Source organism: Moschus berezovskii, chromosome 9 (assembly GCF_049115385.1).
Source record: "Moschus berezovskii isolate FMDL1 chromosome 9, NW_MosBer_1.0, whole genome shotgun sequence".
NCBI lineage: Eukaryota > Metazoa > Chordata > Mammalia > Artiodactyla > Moschidae > Moschus > Moschus berezovskii.
In genome coordinates this window covers 112,835,107-112,858,939 of record NC_142468.1, presented here as the reverse complement: position 1 = coordinate 112,858,939, position 23,833 = coordinate 112,835,107, and the positions used below count along the sequence as shown (strand labels likewise).

The 23,833-nt window shown below is 49.6% G+C and overlaps 2 protein-coding genes across 2 annotated transcripts in view; both read left to right on the top strand.

The window, feature by feature from the left end:
• Positions 1-15,011, top strand: part of LOC129556320 (ninein-like protein) — a 70,627-nt gene extending 55,616 nt beyond the window's left edge. The window contains 6 exon segments of the mRNA XM_088840177.1: positions 926-995; positions 6,917-7,075; positions 7,734-7,847; positions 10,820-10,990; positions 12,182-12,295; positions 14,062-15,011. Coding sequence (XP_088696303.1) covers positions 926-995; positions 6,917-7,075; positions 7,734-7,847; positions 10,820-10,990; positions 12,182-12,295; positions 14,062-14,253 — 820 coding nt within the window. The 3' untranslated portion in view covers positions 14,254-15,011.
• Positions 15,012-19,826: 4,815 nt separating this feature from the next.
• Positions 19,827-23,833, top strand: part of LOC129556303 (ankyrin repeat domain-containing protein 26-like) — a 69,528-nt gene continuing 65,521 nt past the window's right edge. Inside the window, exons 1-3 of the mRNA XM_088840178.1 lie at positions 19,827-19,849; positions 22,310-22,424; positions 22,587-22,760. Coding sequence (XP_088696304.1) covers positions 19,842-19,849; positions 22,310-22,424; positions 22,587-22,760 — 297 coding nt within the window. The 5' untranslated portion in view covers positions 19,827-19,841. The remainder of the gene's footprint in view (positions 19,850-22,309; positions 22,425-22,586; positions 22,761-23,833) is intronic.

Below are 23,833 nucleotides of genomic sequence, written 5' to 3'. Positions count from 1 at the left end.
CTCAGAGGGCATTACTGTAGAAAGTGGGATGTGTTCACATATAACCCATGTTCCAGGAACAGTCAGCAGAGGACTGTGCTGCCCTCTGACCAGCCTTGATGGGCACAGGAGGGCTCAGGCATCCTACAGAATACTCCATAGCATGCTCAAGGGTCAGAGGAGGCATCCTGCGGTCCTGTAGGGGCAAGAGGGCCTCTGACAACCTTCCTGGGCCAGTAGAATCTGTTTGTTCTTGTCCTGATAATGGTTTCAGCTGTGCTTTTGTCCAAGGTTCATTCCTGGTCTGTGGATTTCAGTGTGTCAGAGTCAGGGGTCTAGGGCAGGGGCCGTGTGTATTGTGGAGGGATACTTGTCGGTAGCTTTCCGCTTTCACTATCAGAGCCTTATCTCAGAAGGGTTTGGCTTTTCTTTTTTTTTTTTTTAATTTAAATGAGCTCAGCTCTAAACTGCCGAGAATGTGGTATTGATTTCATAAAAGTGCCTGACGATTAAAGTGTGGAATCCAGAGTGGATGGTCACCCAGCGATCACTACTCCATTACAGCAATTATGCAATCCGAAAGGTTTCTTCCCTCCAGGAACCATTTTCCTTAAGTTTGGTGCTGGGACCCTTTTGACAGCAGACGTCAGCAAATGTAAGGCTGTGTTGATGGTTATGCTTCTGGGTGTGAAGAGCACTCCCACGTGCTTTAGAGAGATTAACACGTGCTGTGTGGCTGAGGAATGTCGTGGAGGGTTTGTTCTTAGTGCTGGCAGGGTTCCTCTGGTTCCCAGGATGGGATCCAATTGGACCAGTAACAGTCACAGTGCAGGACACTGACAGACCAGTGGCTGTAGGGTATTGAGAACAGATGCACAAACCAGCCACCATGGTGACCGTGAGCAATGACTGGTCAATGATACTGTTAACTTTGCTTCTTCAACAGGAAGGAAATTGAGGTTTTAAAGAGAGACAAGGAAAAGGCCTGCTCTGAGATGTAAGAGCTCTGCACACAGGTTAAGTATTGACCCCTGGTGTGAAACAGATGCCACCCTCCCTTTTCCATTGTTTTGAAATAATCTCAAACTTACAGAAAGGAAACACAGAATATTCGTTGCTGGCCCATCAGCCCCCTCCCACTCCAAGTTGGGAAATCAGTGTGGATATGACAGGTTGTGGCCCCGTCAGCCACAACCGGGACCTTGTGTGGCTTCAGTCTGCCTGTCCTCGTTCTTAGGACCTGGTGCCTTTGAAGGTTATAAGCAGTTGTTTTGGTGTGTCTAGAACTTGCTTATAATTGGATTCAGATTATGTGGGACTATCCCCTTCTCATTCCATCCTATCCGGGGATGCAAGCTTTAGTGACGTCCTTCGATTCGTGGTCAGGTGGTGCTGGCCAGGCTTCCTCACAGAGTTACTTTCCCCTTGGTGATTCCTGAGCATTTTATGGGAAAATCCCTTGGTAGGATGTGAGTGTCCTGCTCTTCATCAGACTCTCACCCAGTTGTCCTCCCCGTTTATTCAATGGGTTATAATATGTTGCCATCAGTGTTTGTTTTCATGCTCAATTGTCCCAGATTTGGCTAAAAAGAGCCTCCTCAGGGTGAGTTCTGGGCCCTCCAGAGAGGTCCTGGTCATTATTTGAGCACTTCCTTACTTTCTAGTGTCCCACGATAGTCCAGGTTCATCTGGTACTTCCCTTGCCCCAGCCCTGGAAGCAGCCACTTCTCCGAGGAATCCTGGGTGACTTTTAGCTCAGAGTGGTACTTGGAGACCAAGATTTGGGTACTGGGAGTGCTCACAGCTCCTGGGACGTCACTGTGTCCAAATGCAGTTAGTGCATGGAACTAGGGAGTGTATATTTATTACGCTCACATGTGCATGGTTTCAGGTATATTTATTTATACACCTCTCTACCAGAAATCATAAATTCAAACTCTGCAATTCCCATATCACAGGGATGATCCTAGCTTTCTCTCTTTCTGTGTTTATAACTTAGGCCTCTAGCAATGAAAAGCCTGGTTTCCATCATCCTCAGTGGATGGACTTACTGTTTGATTGTTGGGGTCCTTTAATGGACTGGGACCTGGTGGTCCAGAGGCGACGATAAGAGAGTGAAAGAGAGAAAGAGGCTGATACTCCCTAGTTTACGCAGAAAACCAATAAAGTCCTTGGCACAGGACTTGCGTCTCCCACGAAGGCACTGGGCGCCTTCTCCAGAGAGTCTTAGAAGCCCGGGCAGGAGAGTGGGCAAGATGGGTCTCTGCGCTCTAAGGAATCAGCCGAGGAGAGAGAGAGAGAGAGAGAGAAAGAAGGAAAGACAGACATGGGGACCCAAGCTCTGATGGAGCAAAGGTGCTTTAATGGTTTCTCTGTGAGTATATATAGGCTGTGCGGTACAAGAATTTTCTTTCAACAATGATAAAGATCAAAAATCCAAGCGTATAGTAACAGTTACCAAGGAAACCAGGGGTTAATAATGGTCACAAGGTCAGGAGACCATCCATATCTCAAGAAAGAGGATCAAAACTAAGCAGTTTTGTTATAGAGAGAATGTTTACTAAAGGAGACTCAAGCCTGTCTCACACAATGACCTTAGTTCCTGGAAACAGTGTGCTATTCCACTTAAACAAAGGACTTGTGAGAAAGAGCAGGCAGGAATCCTCCTGTTAAACATTCCCTGACATTTGATCAGTCCCCTTTAGCCTGCACGTGAATGCCCTTCTCACTGTGTTTCAGTCCTGACCATCACACTGGTCTCCCTTTTCCCCATGAATAAATGCTTTCTGTACTTGGTCTCACTTACTGGCTTTTGTACCAAAGCACACAGCTTGGAGGACTTCCCTTGTGACTCAGCTGCTAAAGAATCCACCTGTGGTGTGGGAGACCTGGGTTTGGTCCCTGGGTTGGGAAGATCCCCTGGAGGAGGGAAAGTTTACCCACTCCAGTATGCTGGCCTAGAGAATTCCATGAACTATATAGTCCATGGGGTCACAAAGAGTTGGACACGACTGAGCTTCTTTCACTTCACTTCACAAAGCTTGAATGTGTCATTCTTTTTTTTTTTTTTTAATTGAAATTATTACTGATAATTGCAGGCTCTCGCAGGGTTATAAAACATATATTACAGAGAAATACACTTTGTCCAGTTTCCCCCAGTGGTCACGTTTTATGAAACTTTAGTATCTGTGTTAGTTTGCCAGGGCTGCCATAACAAAGCACCACAGCCTGAGGAGCTTATACAACAGAAGTTTGTTTGCTCACAGTCCTTGGGAGTTAGAAGTTCAAGGTCAGGGCTTCTGAGGCCTCTCTGGTTTGTATGCATCTGTCCTCCCTGTGTCCGCACAGGGTCCACCTTCAGATGAGTCTGTGTCGTCATCTGTTATTAGGGCACCATCATACTGCATTCATGTCACCTCGCTTTACCTTAATCACTCTTTCGAGACTCCATCTCCAACTGCAGTCCCTCTGTGCAGTACTCCAGTACAATATTGGCGGTTTGGGCTTCAACATGTGAATTGGGGTGTGAGGGCAAGCCCTTAATGAGCATCACAGTCAAGCTGTTGACATTGATGCAATCTGTAGGTCTTACTTCCCCAGTTTTGGCGGGGGGGTTGTTCTTTTCCTTGGGGGAGGGGCTTTGTTGCCCCATGGCACGTGGCATCTTAGTTCCCCAACCAGGGATGGAACCCGAGTGTCCTGCCTTGGAAGGCCGATTCTTAACCACAGGACCACCCAGAAGGTCCACATGCTTCCGGAGCTTTACTTATGTACCCATGTGGGTGTCAGATCTACACGGTTTTATTCCCTGTGCAGGTTCATGTCTCGACAACCCAGCTCCACAAGGTCCTTCATATTGTTCATTCATAACTACATCCGCCATCTGTCTTTCTGCCCACCTATCCCAGCCCTAACACCACCCTTAGGGCAGAAGACAAAGAGGAACTGCAGAGCCTCTTGATGAAAGTGAAAGAGGACAGCCAAAATTGTATCATTTCACAAGTGACACAAAAGGAATCATACAGAATGAGCTCTTTGGGATTGCCTTTCCTCACATAGCATGATTCCCTGCTGTGCGTCCACAAGTTTCTTCCTGACACTGGATGGTATTCCAAGGCGTTAATGTCCCACAGCTTGTCTTCAGTTCAGTTCAGTCGCTCAGTCGTGTCCGACTTTTTGCGACCCTATGGACTGTGGCACGCCAGGCTTCCCTGTCCATCACCAACTCCCGGAGCTTGCTCAAACTCATGCCTGTCGCGTTGGTCATGCCATCCAACCATCTCACCCTCCGTTATCCCCTTCTCCTCCTGCCTTCACTCTTTCTCAGCATCAGGGTCTTTTCCAATCAGTCAGTTCTTCCCATCAGGTGGCCAAAGTACTGGAGCTTCAGCTTCAGCATCAGTCCTTCCAGTGAATATTCAGGACTGATTTCCTTTAGGGTGGACTGGCTGGATCTCCTTGCAGCCCAAGGGACTCTCAAGAGTCTTCTCCAACACCATAGTTCAAAAGCATCAGTTCTTCGGTGCTCAACTTTCTTTATGGTCCAACTCTCACATCCATACATGACTACTAGAAAAACCATACCCTTGACTAGATGGACCTTTGTCAGCTTTTTAACATGCTGTCTCAGTTGGTCATAGCTTTTCTTCCAAGGAGCAAGCGCCTTTTAATTTCATGGCTACAGTCACCATCTGCAGTGATTTTGGAGCCCAAGAAAATATAGTCTGTCACTGTTTCCATTGTTTCCCCATCTATTTGCCATGAAGTGATGGGACCGGATGCCATGATCTTAGTTTTTTGAATGTTGAGCTTTAAGCCAACTTTTTCACTCTCCTCTTTCCCTTTCATCAAGATGCTTTTTAGTTTCTTTTCTCTTTCTGCTGTAAGGGTGGTGTCATCTGCATATCTGAGGTTGTTGATATTTCTCCTGGCAATCTTGATTCCAGCTTGTGCTTCATGCAGCCTGACATTTCGCGTGATGTACTCTGCATATAAGTTAAATAATCAGGGTGACAATATACAACCTTGACGTACTCCTTTCCTGATATGGAACCAGCTTGTCCTAATGCTCACCTTTTAAAGGATGGCTGGGCGGATTCCAGTTTTGGGCTGTCACAGAAGCTGCAGTGAACATCCCTAGGCAGGTCTTTGTGGGAATGGTCTTCGTTTCACGGGTAGATGCCCAAGAGAGCAATTGCTGACCTGTACAGCAGTTGGGTGTCTAATTCTATATGAAGTTGCCCAGCTGTTCTCCAGAGTGGCTGCTAACGGTTTGTGTTCCCACCAGCAGTGTTTGCTGGTCCAGTTGCCCCACATCCTTGTCCACACTTAGTGTTGTCACTCTTATTTTAGCCACTCCAGTAGGTGAGTGACACTGAGTCAGAGCAGCTAGAGGGGGCTCCACTTGGCTATTGCCTTCCCCTCGCTGATTCTGGTAAAGAATGCGGTTTCCCTTGAGGGCAGAGAGCAGAATGCTCTGTGTACTTCAAACCAGTTGCAGTCCTGGTCTGCTCAGGCTCCATACGGAATGCCACAAGCAGGCGGCTTAAACTACAGGAGTTTGTTGTCCCAAGGTTCTCAAGGCGGGGCTGGCTTGGTTCCCGTGAGGCTCTCCCAGGCTTGTGGGGAGCCCCCTCTCACTGTGTCTCCTTATAAAGTCACTGTCCCATTGGATTAGGACCCCACCTTGCGAGCACACGTACCCTTCATTACCTGCTGCCAGCCTTGTCTCCAGACAGTGGGGACTTTGTGGACCTGGTTCTACCCACAGCAGCCACTCTGTGTAGGCCTCCAGCCTTTGGTTCCTGGTGAGCGGTGACACTCTTTGCCTGTTTTTCTTTCTGGTTTTCAGAGCATTGGTTTGCCCTGTGACTTCAGTTCTCTCATGGGCCTCAGAAGAGTTGTTGACTTTCAGTTACTCAGTTTTTCCTTTGTTCTTGTTTGGAGGGTGGGAGTGACGACCTCCAAGCTCTTTCCAGGCCAGAGCGGAAATGGTGTTTTTTGTTTTACACGTGGGTTTCTGCACGTTCACTGTCAGGACATAGAAGCATAGTAGATTTTCACCTGCGTACCTTGTGTCCTTGCTGAGTTCCCACTCATTCTGGGAGTGCTTTTGTTGCCTCTGGCTTCTCAGTCACCTTCTGTACCCTGGAGAGACCCGCAGTTCCCATCTGCCTCTTCCCTCCACTGCCTGCCTCCCTGAGCCTGGCTGGTAATGTGGGAACACCCACCCTGGGGCGACAGTGATGCGTCTGCCTAGCTGTGCGTGAACCCTGCTCTGAGGCACAGAGGGCTTCAGACCCTCAGCCTCCGGAGCAATTCTAGGGAAAAGCAGAGGAGCAAAACATGGTTTGTGTGAAGGCATGTGACCCACGGTTGGAGATAACGAGCTTCCTCGTGTCACCTGCTGGCTGCTGCTTATCTCAGGCCGCACTGCCGGCGTCCAGCATCCACTGTCTGCCAAGTGGGGCATTGCATCAGTGTGCTGTGTTTAATGACAGAGCAGATTGTTTAAGAGAATCATGTGCCTCAGGTGTAGCCAGGGTTTGGGTTTTTTTTTTTTACTTCAACTTGTGTAAGATAATGTCAGAAATAACCGTGGGAGAAATGAGAAAATCATGCCAGCTCTCCAGAGCGATTATGGGATGTTGATGGGGTGCGAGCACTCCTGGTGCGCAGCATTTGGTTCTTGGGGGATGGATCAGAGTTCATCCTCCGCCCGGTGGCCTGAGAGCCCATCACTCTGGGGACACTGAGCAAGCGCCTCACCCACTAGTTGCTAATAGCAACCCCACCCCCAACTGTGATGACCAAAATGGTCTCCAAAGATTGCCAAGCATCACCTGGGGAGAAGGGTGTCCCTGATTGAGAACCCCTAGAAGGGTTCTGGCTTAAAAAAATAACTTGTCTACCCATGTTTTCTTCCTTTTCATTCCAGAGTCAGAAGTGTAGGGATGAACTGTCCCAGCTCAACCACAGGGTCCTGCAGCTTGGAGAGGAGGCCTCTACCCACCAGGCCCAAAGTGAGAAGAATCAGGTCGCCGTCCAGCTGCTGACACACAGACTGGAGGAGGCTGTGCTCCGGGAGGAGCTGCAGGTGAATGGCATGGCGGGCAGCCTGGCCTAAAACAGACCAGGGACAGCCCTGACGTGCCTGGACATAAAGCGAGGGGCTTCACAAGCAAGCCCTGAAAAGTGTGTGAACTTTAGCAGCTTTTGCAAAGCCTGGTATCTCTAGAGAAAGTAGCAGAAAGGAATTAAATCCTGATGATAGGAGCCTAAATTGGGATGACCTCTCTAGAGGTCGTTATGGCAAAACATACATCAAAAGCGGTCAAGAACGTTTGTGTGCTCTGGCTTCATGATTCTGCTGTGGGAAATTTACTGAGTATTGTGGATGGACTTAGCTGAACCTATTTTCATTGCTCTGGTGCTTATAACAGCAGCAGAGTTGGAATCAGCTTCGAATCATCAACTGTATTGACTCAGTCAGTAAATTATGGTGCTGCCATTGAAAGCCACATTTTTGAATAGTGTCTAATGCTCTAGACATTATAAGAGAGAAAGCAAGGCCTATGATGTCTGGTGACAGCACGTGTGTGTGTGGAGGAAGGGCCAGGAGATACAGCACGTCGGGTGTGCTGTGATCACGGCTGACTTAAATTTTGTAATTCTTGCTTTTCTGAAGTTTCTGCATTAAACACGTATCACGTTGCTAACGTTCTTATACTTGTGAAACCGACATTTAAAAACAGGGTAACCAAATCCAAAAACTTGATCTTGAACTTGACCGCGTGACTCATGAACGTCAGAGCCTGAGACTGGCACAGTCACAGCTGAGAGAAGCCCTTGAAGAGAGTCAGGACCAGGTGGGTGTGCATGGCGGTCCCGGGCTGAGAGGGGTCGGCCTCGCCTCTGACCACCTGGGTGGGACTGGTCCGGCCAAGGGCGTTGCGGGGCTGGCTGAGGCCACACAGCTAGGGGGCGCCCTCCAGGCTGAGCACGCAGTCAGGCCCCGTCCAGGGTCAGGTGGAACGCCAGTGGACCGTGTGAAGGGCAGTGCCTCACGAGGGCAGGTGGCCATAGCAGCACCTCTGGGTGTGCTCTCTGCGGGTGGAGGAGCCAGGGAATACGGCAGGTGGCCTCCAAGGTCCAGGCCACGGGCGGAGCAACCCCCGAGGGCACCAGCTCCTCGCCCCCGGTGGAGCCCGGGTGTCACCACCCTGTGGCATGTGTGTGGCAGTGCCGCCCACTGCCCTGCCCTGCACTTGTCCGGCGCCTGCCAGGCTCAGAGGTGCGGTGGGGAGGCAAGGAGCCCACGGGCTGGGACACACAGATGTGAGCAGAGCGGGCCCAGGAGGGGTGGCGGGTGCCTGCCAGCATGAGGCGCTGGGACGCAGGGCTGGTTCTTCCGAGAAGCTCGAGCAGGAGGAGAGGAGGGAGGTGCCGGTGTGAGGTACCCTGAGAGCCTCAGGCCCTGGTGGACTCAGACATGGGGTGCGCTTGGAGGGCCAGGTTCTGCGGGGGGAAGGGACTGTGAGAGAGGGTCTCTAAGCCTTGTGTCTCTGCTCAGCCTGACATCAGGTTCCCCACCTGGCCCTGGTCTGACCCCTGGACTTAGCTGTGGACACCTGGTGTGAGAGGTCACTTCTCAGATGGCCTGGGTTGCAGAAGGGTCTGTCTGCATGTGGGACTCCTCCCTGTCCAGGGTCTTAGGAGGGGCAGGCAGACCACTGTGGGCCCAGCCTCTCACTGTCAGCAGGCACTTTCTCCAAGGTGTCTCTGTGAATTGGGGGCTCCCTTCCCTGTGTGTAGTGCAAAAGGATCCTTGAGAAATTGCCGGACTGGTTTGAGCCTTTGAGGTGAAGAAGACAGATCCACCCGTGGGCAGCAGGGCTGGGCTGCCGGAGGCATCCATGCTCGCTGGGGTGGGGGATGCCCAGCACTCGGCCACTGTCACGGGCAGGAGCAGCTGCTGGCATCACCTTTGGTGAGTTAGATGAGGACCTCCCAAAACACGCCTGGATGAAAGTGTGCAGAGGGGTGTAAGGCGCTTATAGGGCATCTAGGGACACTCAGGGGGGTGCAGAGGTGAGGGTGCCTCCAGAGCCATGGGGAGGGAGTGATCCTGAGGTCACGGGGCCAGCAGAGGAGCCAGGCATCGAAGAGGGCTCTCACGTGGGTGGCGTTCTGGCGTGCTGTGGGCGGGGTCACCTGCACCGGCCTCTCTGTGGCATCGGGTCCATGAGATGTGGCAACCAAGCACCCAGGAAGGGCAGACAAGCATCCAGGCTCCTGAGCACTGTGCCAAGGGGTTCCTTAGCATCACTGCCCCACATTTGGCCAGGCCAGCCTGGATTCAGGGTGGAGAGGTCTGCCGTCCTCTTGAGGGGCTCACTGTCCCACCCCAGCACCCAGAACACGGAGGCCCTGGCTTCTTGGCTGCAGTGGCCTCGCTTCTCTTTTGGGGAGTCCTGCCTTCTCACGTGGCGGTCAAGCAGGGCTTTCCGGAGCGGGCCCACCCTCCATCCATGCCTTGCTTTACAAGGAGGGCCTCAGGGGCACTCAGCTGGGCCGTGCTGAGGAGAGTGGACGGCGAGGCCTGTGGTCAGGCTTCAGGGCTTAGCACAGCATTGGCTGCAGGAGGCGGCAAGGTGCCCAAGCAGGTGTGCGGGACTCAGACATGTGCTGGAGTGACTGCATAGTGATCATCCGAAGCTCTAAAGCTGCTGGGAGGACGCTGCCTCTGGTGGAGGGTGTGTGAGAACCTTCCTCGCCTCTCTTCATCCCAGGAGCGGGGCGGCTGCTCTGCTGGACCCATGTGTATGGAGAGCCTCTGGGGGTCTGTCCAGGGAAACTGCCCGGGGTGGCCCTTCAGACCCGCAGTGACACAGGGCAGTGAGGGGGTGGGGCTGTGGCTCACTGTTTCACCCCTGCCTGGGGTGGCCAGTGCCCTCCTCCCCGGCCTGCTCTCAGCAGGGGCCCTGGTGAAGCCGCCGCCTCTCCCGTCCACGGGGTCTCAGAGGGCAGTTCTGTGTGCTCCAGACGAGGCCACCGGAGCCCGTGAGGTAAACGGTGTTTAGATGGCCTCTTGGGCGCTCCATTCAGGGAAAGCGGCCAGGCCCTGGACAGCCTGATGCCAGCGATCCCGTGGGTTCTGTGCCCAGGGAGCAGGTGGCCGAGTCCGTCCACATCCACGCCCCGCCAGACACTGTGCAACCACCTCCGGGGCCCTGGCCACAGCCCGTCTCAGGAGCGTGAGCTCTACATTTAGAGGGAGGCTGCTGTACATGGCTGGTGTGGGTCCCTTTATTGAAGGAATTAAACCCAGCGAAGAACCCAGGAGGTAAACAGGACAGAATAACTTGATCCTTCCAGGATCCGGCACGAGGTCACAGGGAGGGCTGCAGGGAGGCCTTCCAGGCGCTCAGGGTGCAAAAGCGCCCCTGAATGGACTTGTGTTAGTCGCTCAGTCCTATCTGATTCTTTGCGACCCCATGGACTTTAGCCTGCCAAGCTCCTTTGTCTGTGGGACTCTCCAGGCAAGAATACTGACTGGAGTGGGTTGCCATGCCCTTCTCCGGGGCATCTTCCCAACTGAGGGACCAAATCCACGTATCCTGTGTCTCCTGCATTGCAGGCGGATTCTCTACCGTCTGAACTACCAGGAAATGGAGTGTGGGCATCAGATAAACGGACTCTTTAGAGATTGTGGGCTTTGCTGGACACGCCCTTCCTCTCTGGGGTGGCCTACCACGTAGAGATACAGTTTTGTGTGTCTGGTGGTGACCCTGAAGCTGTGGGCAGTCACCCCACAACCGCTGTGCCTTTTCCCTGGCAGCTGTATGGAGCCACCCAGAGACTGCGGCTGGCCAGGTCCCAGCACGCCCAGCGGGTGCGGCAGCTGCAGGAGGAGATGGCACAGCTCGTGCCCGCAGGCCATGTGGCTGAGTTGCAGCAGCTACTGGAAGGGTAGCAGCGGGCAGCTCGGCGGCTCCAGGAGCAGGCCCAGGTGAGTGGGGACAGCGCGCAGGGGCCAACTGAGGGTGATGGGGAGGGTGAGTAGGATCTCGGGTGACTTAGCCACAAGCTGCCCAGGTGTCAAGTGGAGTACGGCCCGACAGCCCTCCCACCATGTGGGATGTTTGTGGAAGCCACGGGACCTGGCTTCCGCTGGGAACTGGTGGGTGTTGAGCAGCCGACCCTGAAGTCCCCCAGCCTGTTTTCTGGGCCGTTTATGTCTGCAGCCAGCCATACACATGACCTGCGTCCAGGTCTGAAAGGTGGTGATAGAAGGGCCACAAGAGACGGATGTGCAGGGTCCCTGTCTGTATAGCTATTCAGGAGTGTAGGCAGGTGCAAAGGTCCTGAGGTGGGCTGTGCTTGGCATGTTTAAAAGTAGCAAGGGGTGGGGGTTGCTGGTTGGACATGAGATCAGCACGGACTTGGGGAGGCCTGCTGTGTGCCAAGCTCTCATGTAGAAACAGTTGCTGCCTTAAAAGAGCAGCAGAACAGTGGCTCAGTGTGCTCTGCAGGGGACTGGATCCTGGCTCCACCACTTGAGCCAAGTGATTTAACTGAGTGAGTGATTTAACTCTCCGTGCTTCCACTTCTTTCAACCTCTGGAGGCAGTGGTTCCCACCTCAGAGCAGTCTCTCAGGCATCAGTGAGTCAGCACCTCAAAGTGTGAGCCGGGAAGCACATTTGGGTCCTCAAAGTTCATGGGTCAGTGGGAGGGTGAGGAGGGGCAGATGGCCAGGTGCCTTCGTGAGGAAGGAAGCTGTGCAAGGTTGGAAAGGTGGGTAAAATCTGACATTTGTAAAACACAAATGCTAACAGAGAACAGCCTTATAGCATTATGCAAACACGTTGTGTTGGAGAGACATTTAAGCTAGGACAGATTATTGACAAAGGAAATTTAGTCAGAGATCCTCTAGGAAGATTACCATGTTTAAGGAAACTCAACTTTGAGTCATCTGGGATTAAAATCATAGGACAAAGCATCTCTTATCTGCTCACACTACAGTGAGAAATGGAGCTTTGTGGCTTGTGAGACATTTCTAACCATCCCTCCCTATGGATGAAAGGTTAGCCAGATGCTCGGATTTTGTACACTTCAGCTGATTTCCACTCTAAAGTAAATAACCCTGAGATGATTCTTTTTAAAATGTACCGTGTTGATCTCTAACGTCCTCTTGTTCAGGAAGCACATGAAACACAGCTGAAGGCAACAGAAGAGCGGGTGGAGGAGGTGGAGATGATTTTGAAGAATATGGAAGCGCTCCTTCAAGAGAAAGTGGGAGAGCTGAAGGAACAGGTGAGTCAGGGACTCCGCCTGTGGGCATCCGGGTAGCTGATGAGGGAGACAGGCCCCAAGAGAACCCTGTGTCCTGGGGAAGTGCTGAGGAGGGCAGGGAGAGGGGAGAGAGGCCTTGCCATCCTATGAGGTCTGCCTGGTGCTCCAGGAAGTGAAATGTCAGCGTCTGTGGAAATAGCTTCTTTTCCACAGTGACCGAAAGGGGTTTAGCTACAGCACCCTGAGCCGTGGGGCCCCAGTTCGAGTCACTCCATGCAGGCTGCCCACTCCAGACCCCACTGCCCACCTATGTAGCCCCTGCCCTGCAGGCACCACCACCCTCCAACCTTTTCGGTCCCGGGTCCTCACTTCCCTTCCCAGCCGTCAAACTCTTGGTGGCCCCCCTACCCTCCAAGTCACTCTTGGCAAAACCTCAACCCCAAGTAAATCCTGAGGCTCCTGCATGCTGGGGGGCAGGTGGGGTGGACTGTCTCAGTCGCCGCCTTTCCCCCACACCCCTGTCTTGGGGGCCCTTGCGCTCTGCCTCCGACCCCCAGGCCCTCTCCCCTCCTCTCAGTTGGGACTTGGGCTTGTGTCCCCGTAAGACCAGAAGGTCCCAGAGAAATGGCTGTGTCCTCAGCCTCCACCGCCCCCGCTCTGGTCTCTTCCGCCCCGCCTTTCGGAGCCCTGGTCCTCCTAGCGCGTTCTCTGCGGCCTTGACGCGCCCCTTCTGACCTGTCTGCTCCCAGCCGCCCACCCGCCCGCCCAGGGGCCTGTCTCACTCTGCAGCGCGGCCCTCGGTGCAGAGCAGAGCTCCCATCGCCCGCCTCGCGCCCCGCCTTTTGGGTCCTGGCAGCTGGGCTCCACGTCTCCTCTGCCAGCCCCTCAGCACAACAGTCATCCTTAGACACGCTGGAGCTGCCAGCCTTCCTCAGAGTAGACAGCGGCTTCTCCGGGGGCCTGGAGATTCTGCAGGACCTGGTCCCCTCCCCTTGGCCCCTTGCCCCGCCGGCATGGCACCTCTGCCTTTCTCAGAGGCCTCCTGGCCGTTCCTGCCACCCTCGCATGTGCCGGCCTCTGCCCGGGAGGTTTGCGCCAGGCAGCCTCCGCCAAGGCCCCCATGCTTCTTTCAGGTCTCTCTGTTCACCTCAGGTTCAGCCGTGTGTCCCCCGCCTGGGTTCTCTGTTCACACGCCACCGGACACTGCATGCTTTGCTGGCTCCTCCCGTTAGGACACGTGCCTGTGGGAGCAGGGCCGTGGCCGGGCAGCACTGGCCAGCAGAGCTGCTCAGTAGCTGCTTGAGTGAGTGACCTCAGCGCGGACTTTCAAAGCCCAAAGCCGGGACCCCTGCATCTTTGCATCTTGACTAGTGTATCCTGTGTCCCCATTGCTCAAGCCCCTGTCGGTGTCTTGTGGGTGGCGCCCAAGGTGCCTCGGTGCGTCCTGGCTGACATGGTGGGCCTGCAGAGCACACTGAGATAAGCCAAACATTTTGGGTACTCTTGACCGTTTCCTCATTGTCTTTTGGAGGCCTCCAGATATGGGTCTTCTTGTCTTCATTTCGTGGTAAATCAACTTGTACAAAGGTGGCTTCGATTTTCTCTACCACAGTTCGTCAGTTTCCTCTCTTGTGCCAGGATAACAAAACCTGTCATTACATCCAGCATGTCTCTGATTTGTAAGGTTCCCCAAACTAGTCTGAACGCGTGTGGAGGAATAGGAAGGGAGAGCTGGTGGCGTGGCTGCGTTAGACGTGCAGTACACTGTGGCTTTCTCCCTTCTCCAGTTTGAAAAGAACACCCGATCTGATCTGCTGCTCAAGGAGCTCTATGTGGAAAATGCTCACCTGACAAAAGCGCTTCAAGTCACTGAAGAGAAGCAACGAGGTGCCGAGAAAAAATCCCGATGCTTGGAAGAAAAAGTTAGAGCTCTCAACAAACTACTCATCAAGATCGCTACAGCATCCCTCGCTGTGTAGACTGCTTTTCTTCCTGGAATCATTTTGAAAGAACATCTTTTAAAGTAAACCACTGTGACGCTGTACCTTACTGTGGCTCACTGGCTGTATATCCCTGGATAGACGAGGATTGTGATTATGTTTACCCCACAAGCATTTAATGAAGGTCTGTGTGCCAGATGCTGGAGAAACAGGTTGGAAAAGACTGCTTTTTTTTTTTAGTGGTCCTTGGGTATCTTCCAGAGTGAAATTCCTAATTTTGCTACTGACAAGCAAAACAGATTATGGGGTTCTCAGCAAGGTAAATGGTAAAATAAAGCAAGTTTAATGTTGCACTTCTGATCTTGGCCACAGAGATTCAAATGCAAAGTCAGAGCTCTATAGTTTTACCATTGCACCGTTAGTCACTAGCATTCTCGATGCTGGATCAGTATAGACACTCCAGAAACGTTGCACGTTCTGTGACTTTCAACTGGCGATAAGGGATAGAGGAAGGAAGCCTTTTTGTCAGGACCTGTTCCAAAACGAGGGAGTCTCCACAGTGCTGGTATTTTAGGGCTGTGAACTCAGGGAGGATGGTATCCATTATGAATGCAATCTTTTCCTCACTGAAATGTCGTCACACTGGTAAGTGTATGATATGTTTTTTTAAAAAAAGGAAACATGTATAGTTTTATATCCAGGATATACATAAATTATGGTCATTTAGTTTTATCAGAATAAACTACTGTAATATGAAGTCATGTATGTGCAATAAAATCCATTTCTATTAAAACTGATTAACTTCTCAGTATTTTTTAAACTAAAATATTTCAAAGATATAGAAAAATAGTTCTATAGGAGGCATTCATATGTATTATGTAAACATGCAGATGTGTTAAGGACATTGTTACAGCATCTTGGACAGAAGCCCAGTCCCTGTTCTACTGCAGCCAACCTTTTCCCCTTCCTGGTGGCAACCTCCCTCCTGAAGCTGCTGCATGCTCCCTCCCCTCCATCTGTCTGCACATTTACTGTACGTGCTTGAATGAGAAAAACGTTAAATCGCTAGAATAGATGGAAAGGTCAGATATGGGGTAGCAGGACTCAACTACATAGAGTGGATTCTTCTCTCCATGCACCTATGGGTCGCTTAACCTATGACAATGGAGGCAAGGATAGACCGTGGAGAAAACCCTCTTCAATAAATGGTGCTGTGAAATCTGGACAGCTACAGTAAAAGAATGAAGTTAGAACATTCTCTGATACCATACACAAAAATATACTCAAAATGCATCAGAGACCTAAATGGAAACTTTTAGAGGAAAACATAGGCTTAACACTCTTTGAGGGAATTCTCTGGGAGTCCAAGGGTTAAGACTTGGCATTTTGACTGCTGTGGGCCTGAGTTCAGTCCCTAGTCAGGGAACTAGGATCCCATCAGTGGAATGGCACAGCCAAAAAAAAAGCACTCTGACATAAATTGCAGAACTATCCTTTTCGATCCATGTCTTTGAGAACTGAAAATAAAAATAAACAAATGGGACTTAATTATACTTAAAAGCTTTTGCACACCAAAGGAAACAATAAACAAAATAAAAAACTAACAGAGAGGGAAAAGTATTTTCAAAGGAAGCAACTGACAAGGGATTAATCTCCAAAATATACAGATAGCTCATGTAGCTGTATGTCACAAAAATAAGACACCAAACACCCGATTTTGAAATGGGCAAAACAAATAAATAAAAATAAAAGTAGAAATGGGCAGAGGACCTTAATAGTTCTCCAAAGGAGACAGACAGATTGCCAGTAGGCGCATGAAATGATGGTCAACATCACTAATTTTCAGAGAAATGCACGACAGAACTTCAATGAGGTATCACATCTCACTGGTCAGAATGGCCATCATCCAAAAGTCTACTAATAATAAAGGCTGGAGAGGGTGTGGAGAAAAGGAAACCCTCCAACGTTATTGGTAAGACTGAATCGGTACAGCCCCTATGGAGAACAGTGTGGAAATTCCTTAAAAAGCTGAAAATATAAGAGACCTCCTGTATGATCCAGAAGCCCCACTCTGGGGCATATATCTGGAGAAAACTATAACTCAAAAGAATACACATACTCCAGTGTTCATTCCAAACTCCGTTCCCATCTGCGGTTGCCATATACCATTGAGCAGAGTGGCCCGTGCTATACAGTAGGAAAGACAATTGAGTTTTCAGCCGTGGGTCCATCACTTACTGTCTGAGTGGCTTTGGTGAGGTTACTGAACCTTCCCCGAGGGGAGCAGCTACTCACCTGCTGGAGGAACCAGGGAGATGGGTTCCCCTCAGTCCCCTCCCCAGCAGCGCATTCCTTGGCCCTGGTCCACTAGGATTTTGTCTTGTCCAGGCAGATGTGTTTCGGCCTGAGTTCTGCTCCTCTTTAGTCGAGAACCTTCCTCATTAGCCTTCCTCTACTCACCACCCTGGGGTCTGGGGCCTGGTGCCCTCCTGTCCCAGGCCCACTGCCTCCTGGCCTCCTGCCCACTCTCCAGAGCAGCTGGACCCCTCCTTCCTCCCCAACCTTGCCTTGATTATACCTGATGCCCATCCTTACTAGACTAGCGTTCCACGTAGTGACAGTGCATCCGTGATTCTGCAGAAACAGTGACAACGCACAAATTAACAAGAGTAGTGACCACTGCCACGTGTACGCTTAACAAAATGCCCCTTCACTCTTTGAGGTTTGATAACCTCAAACACCCACAACTTCATAAAGTGGGATAAGACAATTGAGGCTGAGGGTTTAAACTTAATATTTGAGCTGGGGTTTGTACATGCACAGCCTGCCAGCCACCAAAATCTGACTCTTTTCTGCTGCACCCCTTGGTTTTTCTTTATCACTGTGGGAGTTAGTTTATATTAGTGCCAAATCAGTACTGGAACGGCCTTGCTGGGTGAGAGCTATCCCTCTTCTTCCTCAGGCAAACAGTCTAATTTACAGGCTGAGATCACAGTAGACAGAAGACAGACACACTGATCGATAGAAAAGCTGGAGGAAATAAATCGGTTGAAATATCTGAGGTTCATTTAGGGGCAGAGCCAGAGTAGTAATTCAAAAGGATTCCAGCATCCCGAGCTTTGTCTTATCCACATACGACTATGATCTCTCTTCTCAAAGCTGAGGGCCCAGACATGGCCCTTGAGTTCTGCCCTCCTACAGATGTGGTTTATTCAAGCATCTGAACGCCAGCATCCCACTTTCCTTTAGACAGATTTCTTGTGCTCTGACAGCTTCAGAAACTAACCAGGGAGCAGATGTGGACACAGTGGCCCAAACACTGCTTGCTGCCGGCTGCACTTGCCTGGATCCTGGAGAAATAGTTCTCCCATCCCTCAGCCTCATTCACGGGCTGAAAACAGCCCCAGGACCCATCCGTGTCTCTGATAAAGAATCTTCTCTCTCAGCCCCGCACACACCTAGGTTCAGACCTGGGCCAATTTCACCACCTTTCAGCTTGGCTGTTGCCTGTCCTGCAGGATCAGAAATTATCGGTTGACGCTACACTGTGAGTTTGGATGAGAATGTGCTCTTGAGCAAATGTATGCTTCCTGCTTCTTCCCAGCCTCAGCCACTACCTGGGAAGAGAAAAAAGCTCATTGCGCTTTCCTAGGAGCCAGGCTGAGGCAGGTTGAACATGAGCTCCAGCTGTTCTCCACTCCTGGGATACCTTTAATCAGAGCACAGGGTGTCAGCCGCACAGACACAGGGCAGGAGTCCCCTTCCCGCTGGGAAGTGATAACAGCCCGTGACTGCATGCATGTCACCCCGCCCCCCACCCATCGATGGGGACAGATCAGTGACTGAGGGTCTTGAGCTCTTTTTCCCTCCAGTGAGGATCCAGCTCGTGGCCTCACCATGTGATGTTTATACCTTGGTAACGTCACTGGCAGCTTTCTCTGAACCTTACCGTCTAGCACCCATGACCTGAAGTGCTGCAAGCTCTCCCCCCTTCACCTGCAGGCAAGCCGTTTGCTTTCCGCTCCTCTCCACTCCGGTGGCAGAGAGGACAATTCCACAGAGTGGGGAGCAGAATCGAAGCTGTGGCGAGGAGGAGAGCGTGGGGGAGGGGGGCGTGGGCAGCTCCTTCACGGTGTTTGGTTGTGGATTGAGCACCGTTGAGACTGCAGGGGAAGGGGGCAGCATAGTTGAGGGAGAGGTGCTTTTTTTTTGTAATTTATTTGTAACTGAAGGATAATTGCTTTACCGTATTGTGTTAGTTTCTGCCAAACATCAGCATGAATCAGCCACAGGACAGAGGCCTTTTTTGTTTTGAAAGATGGTAGCCATCCTGGTCAAAGCTTCTTGGTCCCTGCTGTTCCTACTATCAGACGCTGTTTTCCCATGTAGACTAGCTTCCCTGTTAGCTCAGTTGGTAAAGAATCCACCTGCAATGCAGGAGACCCCAGTTTGATTCCTGGGTCAGGAAGAAGGGATCGGCTGGCTACCCACTCCAGTATTCTTGGGATTCCTTGGTGCTCAGCTGGTAAAGAATCTGGCTGCGTTGCAAGAGACCTAGGTTCTATCTCTGTGTTGGGAAGATCCCCCTGGAGAAGGGCAAGGCTACCCACTCCAGTATTCTGGCCTAGAGAATTCGATGGACTGTATAGTCCATGGCATAGCAAAGAGTCAGACACGACTGAGCGACTATCACTTTCACTTTTCATGCTTTTCATAAATGGCCTTTATTGTATTGAGGAAATTTTTTTGCTATTGAATTTTTTTTTTTATCATGAATGGGTTTTGAATTTTGTCAAGTGTTTTTTATGCATAGTCTTGCTTTTAATTCTTACTTGAATTTTGGTAGAGTTGAGCTTTGAATCCATTTGGTCCTAAGCTTTTAGCTTTGGGGAGTTTTTTTTTTTTTTTTTAATATTTAAATCTCCTTGTTACTGGAGTGTTGAGTTTTCCTATTTTTTCTTGTTTTAGTCTTGACAGGGTGTATGTTTCTCAGAATTTATCTATTTCCTCTAGGTTTTCCAATTTGTAATTGTTCATCAATAATAATGGTTTCTTATGATTATGCTTCTTTACTTCTGAGGTATCTGTTGTAATGTCGGTTTCCTTTCTGTTTATTGCAGTTTCCTCTCTTTCCTTCTTACCTTAGGTAAGGGTTTATTGATATTCTTTGTTTCTTTCGAAAAATGCACTTCCAGTTCTTGCATATGCACACCGGGCATTCTGGCACCCGGGCAGTTTAGAGGTGTCGCTTAGCAACGATCATTCTGGGATGAAAGATTCCAAACCGTTGAGCTTCCCAGCTGGGAGGTTGTGGCGGGACGGCTCTGGCTTACCTATAGTGCTCGTGTTGGGTTTAGGGGACTGTGAAGAGCCGAGGGGGAGGTGAGGTGTGTTTGGAGCCCGAAGGCTCTGTGATGAAGAAGATTTGGGGCTTCAGGAGTAAGAAGGGCATGTGGCCCTTTGGCTTCTCCATCAGAGGAGGTCATCATGGAACCCACTTCAAGCCCGGGTACCACATCCGAAACAAGGACCTTGGAAAGGTCCACAAAGCTGCCAGCGTAGGCAACGTAGCCAAAGTGCAGCAGGTTCTGCTGCTCGGAAAGAATGGCCTACATGACAGGGAGAAGATGAACAGGTAATTGGGGAGGAAGGGCCTGGCAGGGGTCCCTCCTGTGAGTTTCCCCCCCAAGGCTCTCAGATACCTTTGTGGGATCCAGCGCCCCACAGACTTGATAGGCTGCAAAAGCCTTAGCTGGTTTCGGACCCGCTTATTATTCCCCTTTGAGAGCACTTTACTGGTCGTTTTAAAGGTATTTAACTGAATGTCGGTAATCACAGAAATGAAATAAAAGATGAATAGCATCTTTGTTTCTTCTTCTTCCTCCACCTTTTCATTTGTCATTATGCATGCATTAACATGATGTACTCATGAGTAAGAGCTCTCAAGTTCTGTAGCCCTCAAGAAATCTGGAACTCCCTGGCTCTCACATTGTTTTTCTCATGTGATTGATGAAAACTCTTCTTCATGGATCGTCCATTGTGGATATTGGCAGTGGACAGATTTTTGATGTTGTCAGCATCTTATTTTTAATGTACATATTTTTATACCATAATGTTATATATTACAGAAAACTGCATAGTGAGAAAAATAATCCCCATGACAGGTCAACTTCTGGGTTAAAAATGCTTCAAGTACAATTCAATATCCATTTTATATCAGTGTACACTTATGTGTTTATGTTCCTTGCTGAAGGACCTTAGAAGACAGCTTTGAAGTAGGAAGCTGGCTGTGTCTTTGAATAGGAAGACATTTTCTTAGGATATATAGTCTTTCCATATTTAAACCAAATAAACATATCGTGATTTTAAAGATTTTGGGTTACACATGCTCTCTTTAATTTTTTGTGATGAAAGTTTTGTGTAGTAGACAAGATTTGCCCTTTTAGATGTCAAAATTTGCTGGATGACATTTTCTATCAGAAAAGATAAATTATGTGTAGATGGTGGAGAAATAACCTGATAACTATTTAGAGAAAAGTAACTGGATTTTTATCACCAAAAAGTTTCAGATGGAGTATGGATCAAAAATTTTAAATACACAGGGTGAGAAAAGTATCAGAAGTAAAATGAAATTCCTATCTATACATTTTCTGTGTGCTGACAAAGACCTTCTTTTTTTTCTGGTTCTACTGTTTAATAACCTTAATTTTTTTTTAATTGGATGGTAATTGCTTTACCATGTTGTGTTGGTTTCTGCTGTACAACATCATAAATCAGTTATCAGTTCAGTTCAGTCGCTCAGTCGTGTCCGACTCTCCGCGACCCCATGAATCACAGCATGCCAGGCCTCCCTGTCCATAAGTATACATATATCCCACCCCAGAGACCTTTCTAAGAATGATTTCAAAGGCAAGAATTCTGGAGTTTCCTGGGTTTTGGCACCAAAAAAAAAAAAAGAAATCTGATAGCAATCCTCCAAAATTTAAAAATCTCTGTAGATCAACCTATCTGTAGGGAAGTCGGATGAGCAGACAGGGCTTGTCTTTCTGACACTAATAGGAATGTGGCACAGATACAAATAATATGTCACTTTCAATTTAATTTTGAAGTTTGTGTGAGGATTGGTATCCTGTGACAACTTTCAGCCTTATCAGAAGTCAAGGGAATCTTGGGAATTTCCTGGCCGTTGAGTGGTTAAGACTCACTGCTCTGGGCCCAGGGATCGATCTCTGGTGAGGGAACTAAAATCCTGCAAGCTACAAGGATATATTGTCCAACATGGGGAATATAGCTCCTATTTTATAGTCACTTTAATGCAGTCTAACCTTTCACAATTGTCGGTCACTGTGTTGTGCACCTGTTTTATATCATAATATATAACATACATCATCTCTAAAGCAACCTTAGGCGAAAACACCTCATGGGAATTAGACCAACAGGAAAAATGAGAAATGAACAAACAAAAATGCTACAATTTATAGTTGTAAAGACTGTGAGTTTTAAATTATATTCCAATGTCAGAGACGAGAAAATGAGCATATTAGACTCCTCAAAGTACAGTGTTGTCTCTAATCCTCAAAACAGGTCTGCAAAGGAGGTGCAATATCCTATGACTTCATTCAGATGTTGTCCTTGTAAGAGAGTAGTAACAGTAGTAAGTATGGTAATATAATCTAAGAGTTACTAGCTGTTATCTGTGCGAGGAACCATTCTGAACCCTGTGCATGGATCTCAGTGAGGCATCGCAGTGGTGTCCTGTGAGATAACTGCTACTCTCTCTCCATTTTGCTGATGAGGAAACTGAGGCACAGAGAGGCTGAGCGGCAGCTCCTGAGTGACAGAGTGAAAGTCAAGGTCAGACCCACATCGAGCTGAGTCTCCAGGTCTTGCACATTCCATTCAAGTAGACTGTTCTTTCATTACTGTGTAAGGGGAGCTAAAGCTAATATATGCTGCTCTTTCTCCAGAAGAAAACGAAATATTTGTTTAGAGGGAAGGGAGTACCATGCTGCTGAGTGTTTTCAATCACATGAACAGTTGTTTGTTTTGGAACAGTTACACGGCAGTTTCCTGAAAACTGCTCTTGCTCTCGTAGGACGGCGCTCCACTTGGCCTGTGCCAATGGCCATGCAGCGGTGGTAGCTCTCCTCCTGGAGAGAAAATGCCTGCTGAACCTCTGTGACGCTGAAAACAAGACCGCGCTGATGAAGGTATGGGGCAGCGAACCATATCCCCGTGAGGGGGATGTGATTTAACTACTGAGACTAAAAATGAATTTATGTCATTGAACTATAGGGAACTGGTGAAGCTTGTGGACTGTTTCCTTTGAATTCCTAGAATTTACACTCTCTTTCTTGGCACGACACTGACAGGCCATAGAATGTCAACAGGAGGAGTGTGCGACTCTTCTGCTGGAGCGTGGTGCCGACCCGAATGTCGTGGACGTCTGTGGCAACACCGCTCTCCACTACACTGTCCTTTACCAGAATGTCTCACTTGCAGCAAAGCTGCTTTCCTATGACGCCAATATAGAAGCCAGGAACGAGGTATAGCTCAACTAACTTTATTGACCAAATATTTGCCAAGCATTTTTTTAAACTAGATGTGTTTTATTGATAACAGTATGTAAATAGGTAGACTGAGTAGTGTCCAGCAGGCCCTGTTACCATGGAAACAACTCCAAAGCCAAGTCGGGGTGGGTGGAAAATGTCAGAGCCCACAGAAAGGGCCAAGCTCTCTTTCTCAGCCACCCTTCTACCCCAGAAGGAAGATTTTCCCACTAGAACGTGCTCAGGAGTGGGTGGTAGGCTCAAGTCCAACAAAAAATGAAGGCCTCGGGGGAGTGCAGTGACGTGGTGGGTGGCTGCTTCCAGGGGCTCAGGGAATGGGTGCAGCTGCTTGGGGAGGGATGGGGGTGGGAGGAAGGAGACCCAGCGCCCAGCAGGGGAAGCTGGGGTGGCGCAAGTGGGCGGGGGAGGCAGCGGGCCTGCAGCCCTGAGCCCTCCAGGACCCCGGTTCTGACATCCGGTCAAGTGGCTCAGGTCATATGTGACACCCAGCAAGGGCAGTCACTTGTGCTGGTGACCACTTGACTTGCCAGGGACACACCTCGGGTCTCCCACGCTCAGTCCTGGGAGGCTGCTTGGTGGGGTTGCAGCTGAGTGAGGGGAGCTGGTGATTGTGAAGCTGCCCCTCCTGCTCTATCTCCTGTGGCTGCAGCCCCGCCAGGAGCTGCAGAGAGAGCTCCCCCACTCTCACAGGTGGGCTCAGTTTTCATTGTTTGGAAGCTTCAGCCTTCCCTGAGTGAAAATACTTTGGAAGCACTTAATTGTCTAAGATGTCACTTTAAATCACGATATTACTCAAGAAGCATTAGAGAGTAAAGCTTTCTTTTTTGTGTTTATGGCAGATATTTGTGGTAACACTGCACTTGTTAAAGGTAAAATGTTTTCCAAGTATTTTTCCCTTACTGAAAAAAAAATTGTTTTTTTTCTAATTAGTCTAAAATAACACAGTAAAGCAAAATTTGCCTTAGAAATAGACTTTGTCTTAAAATTCAAACACGCATTTGACAACATCATAGAAATCTTGCTGCTGTTAACACATTCCAATTTTATGA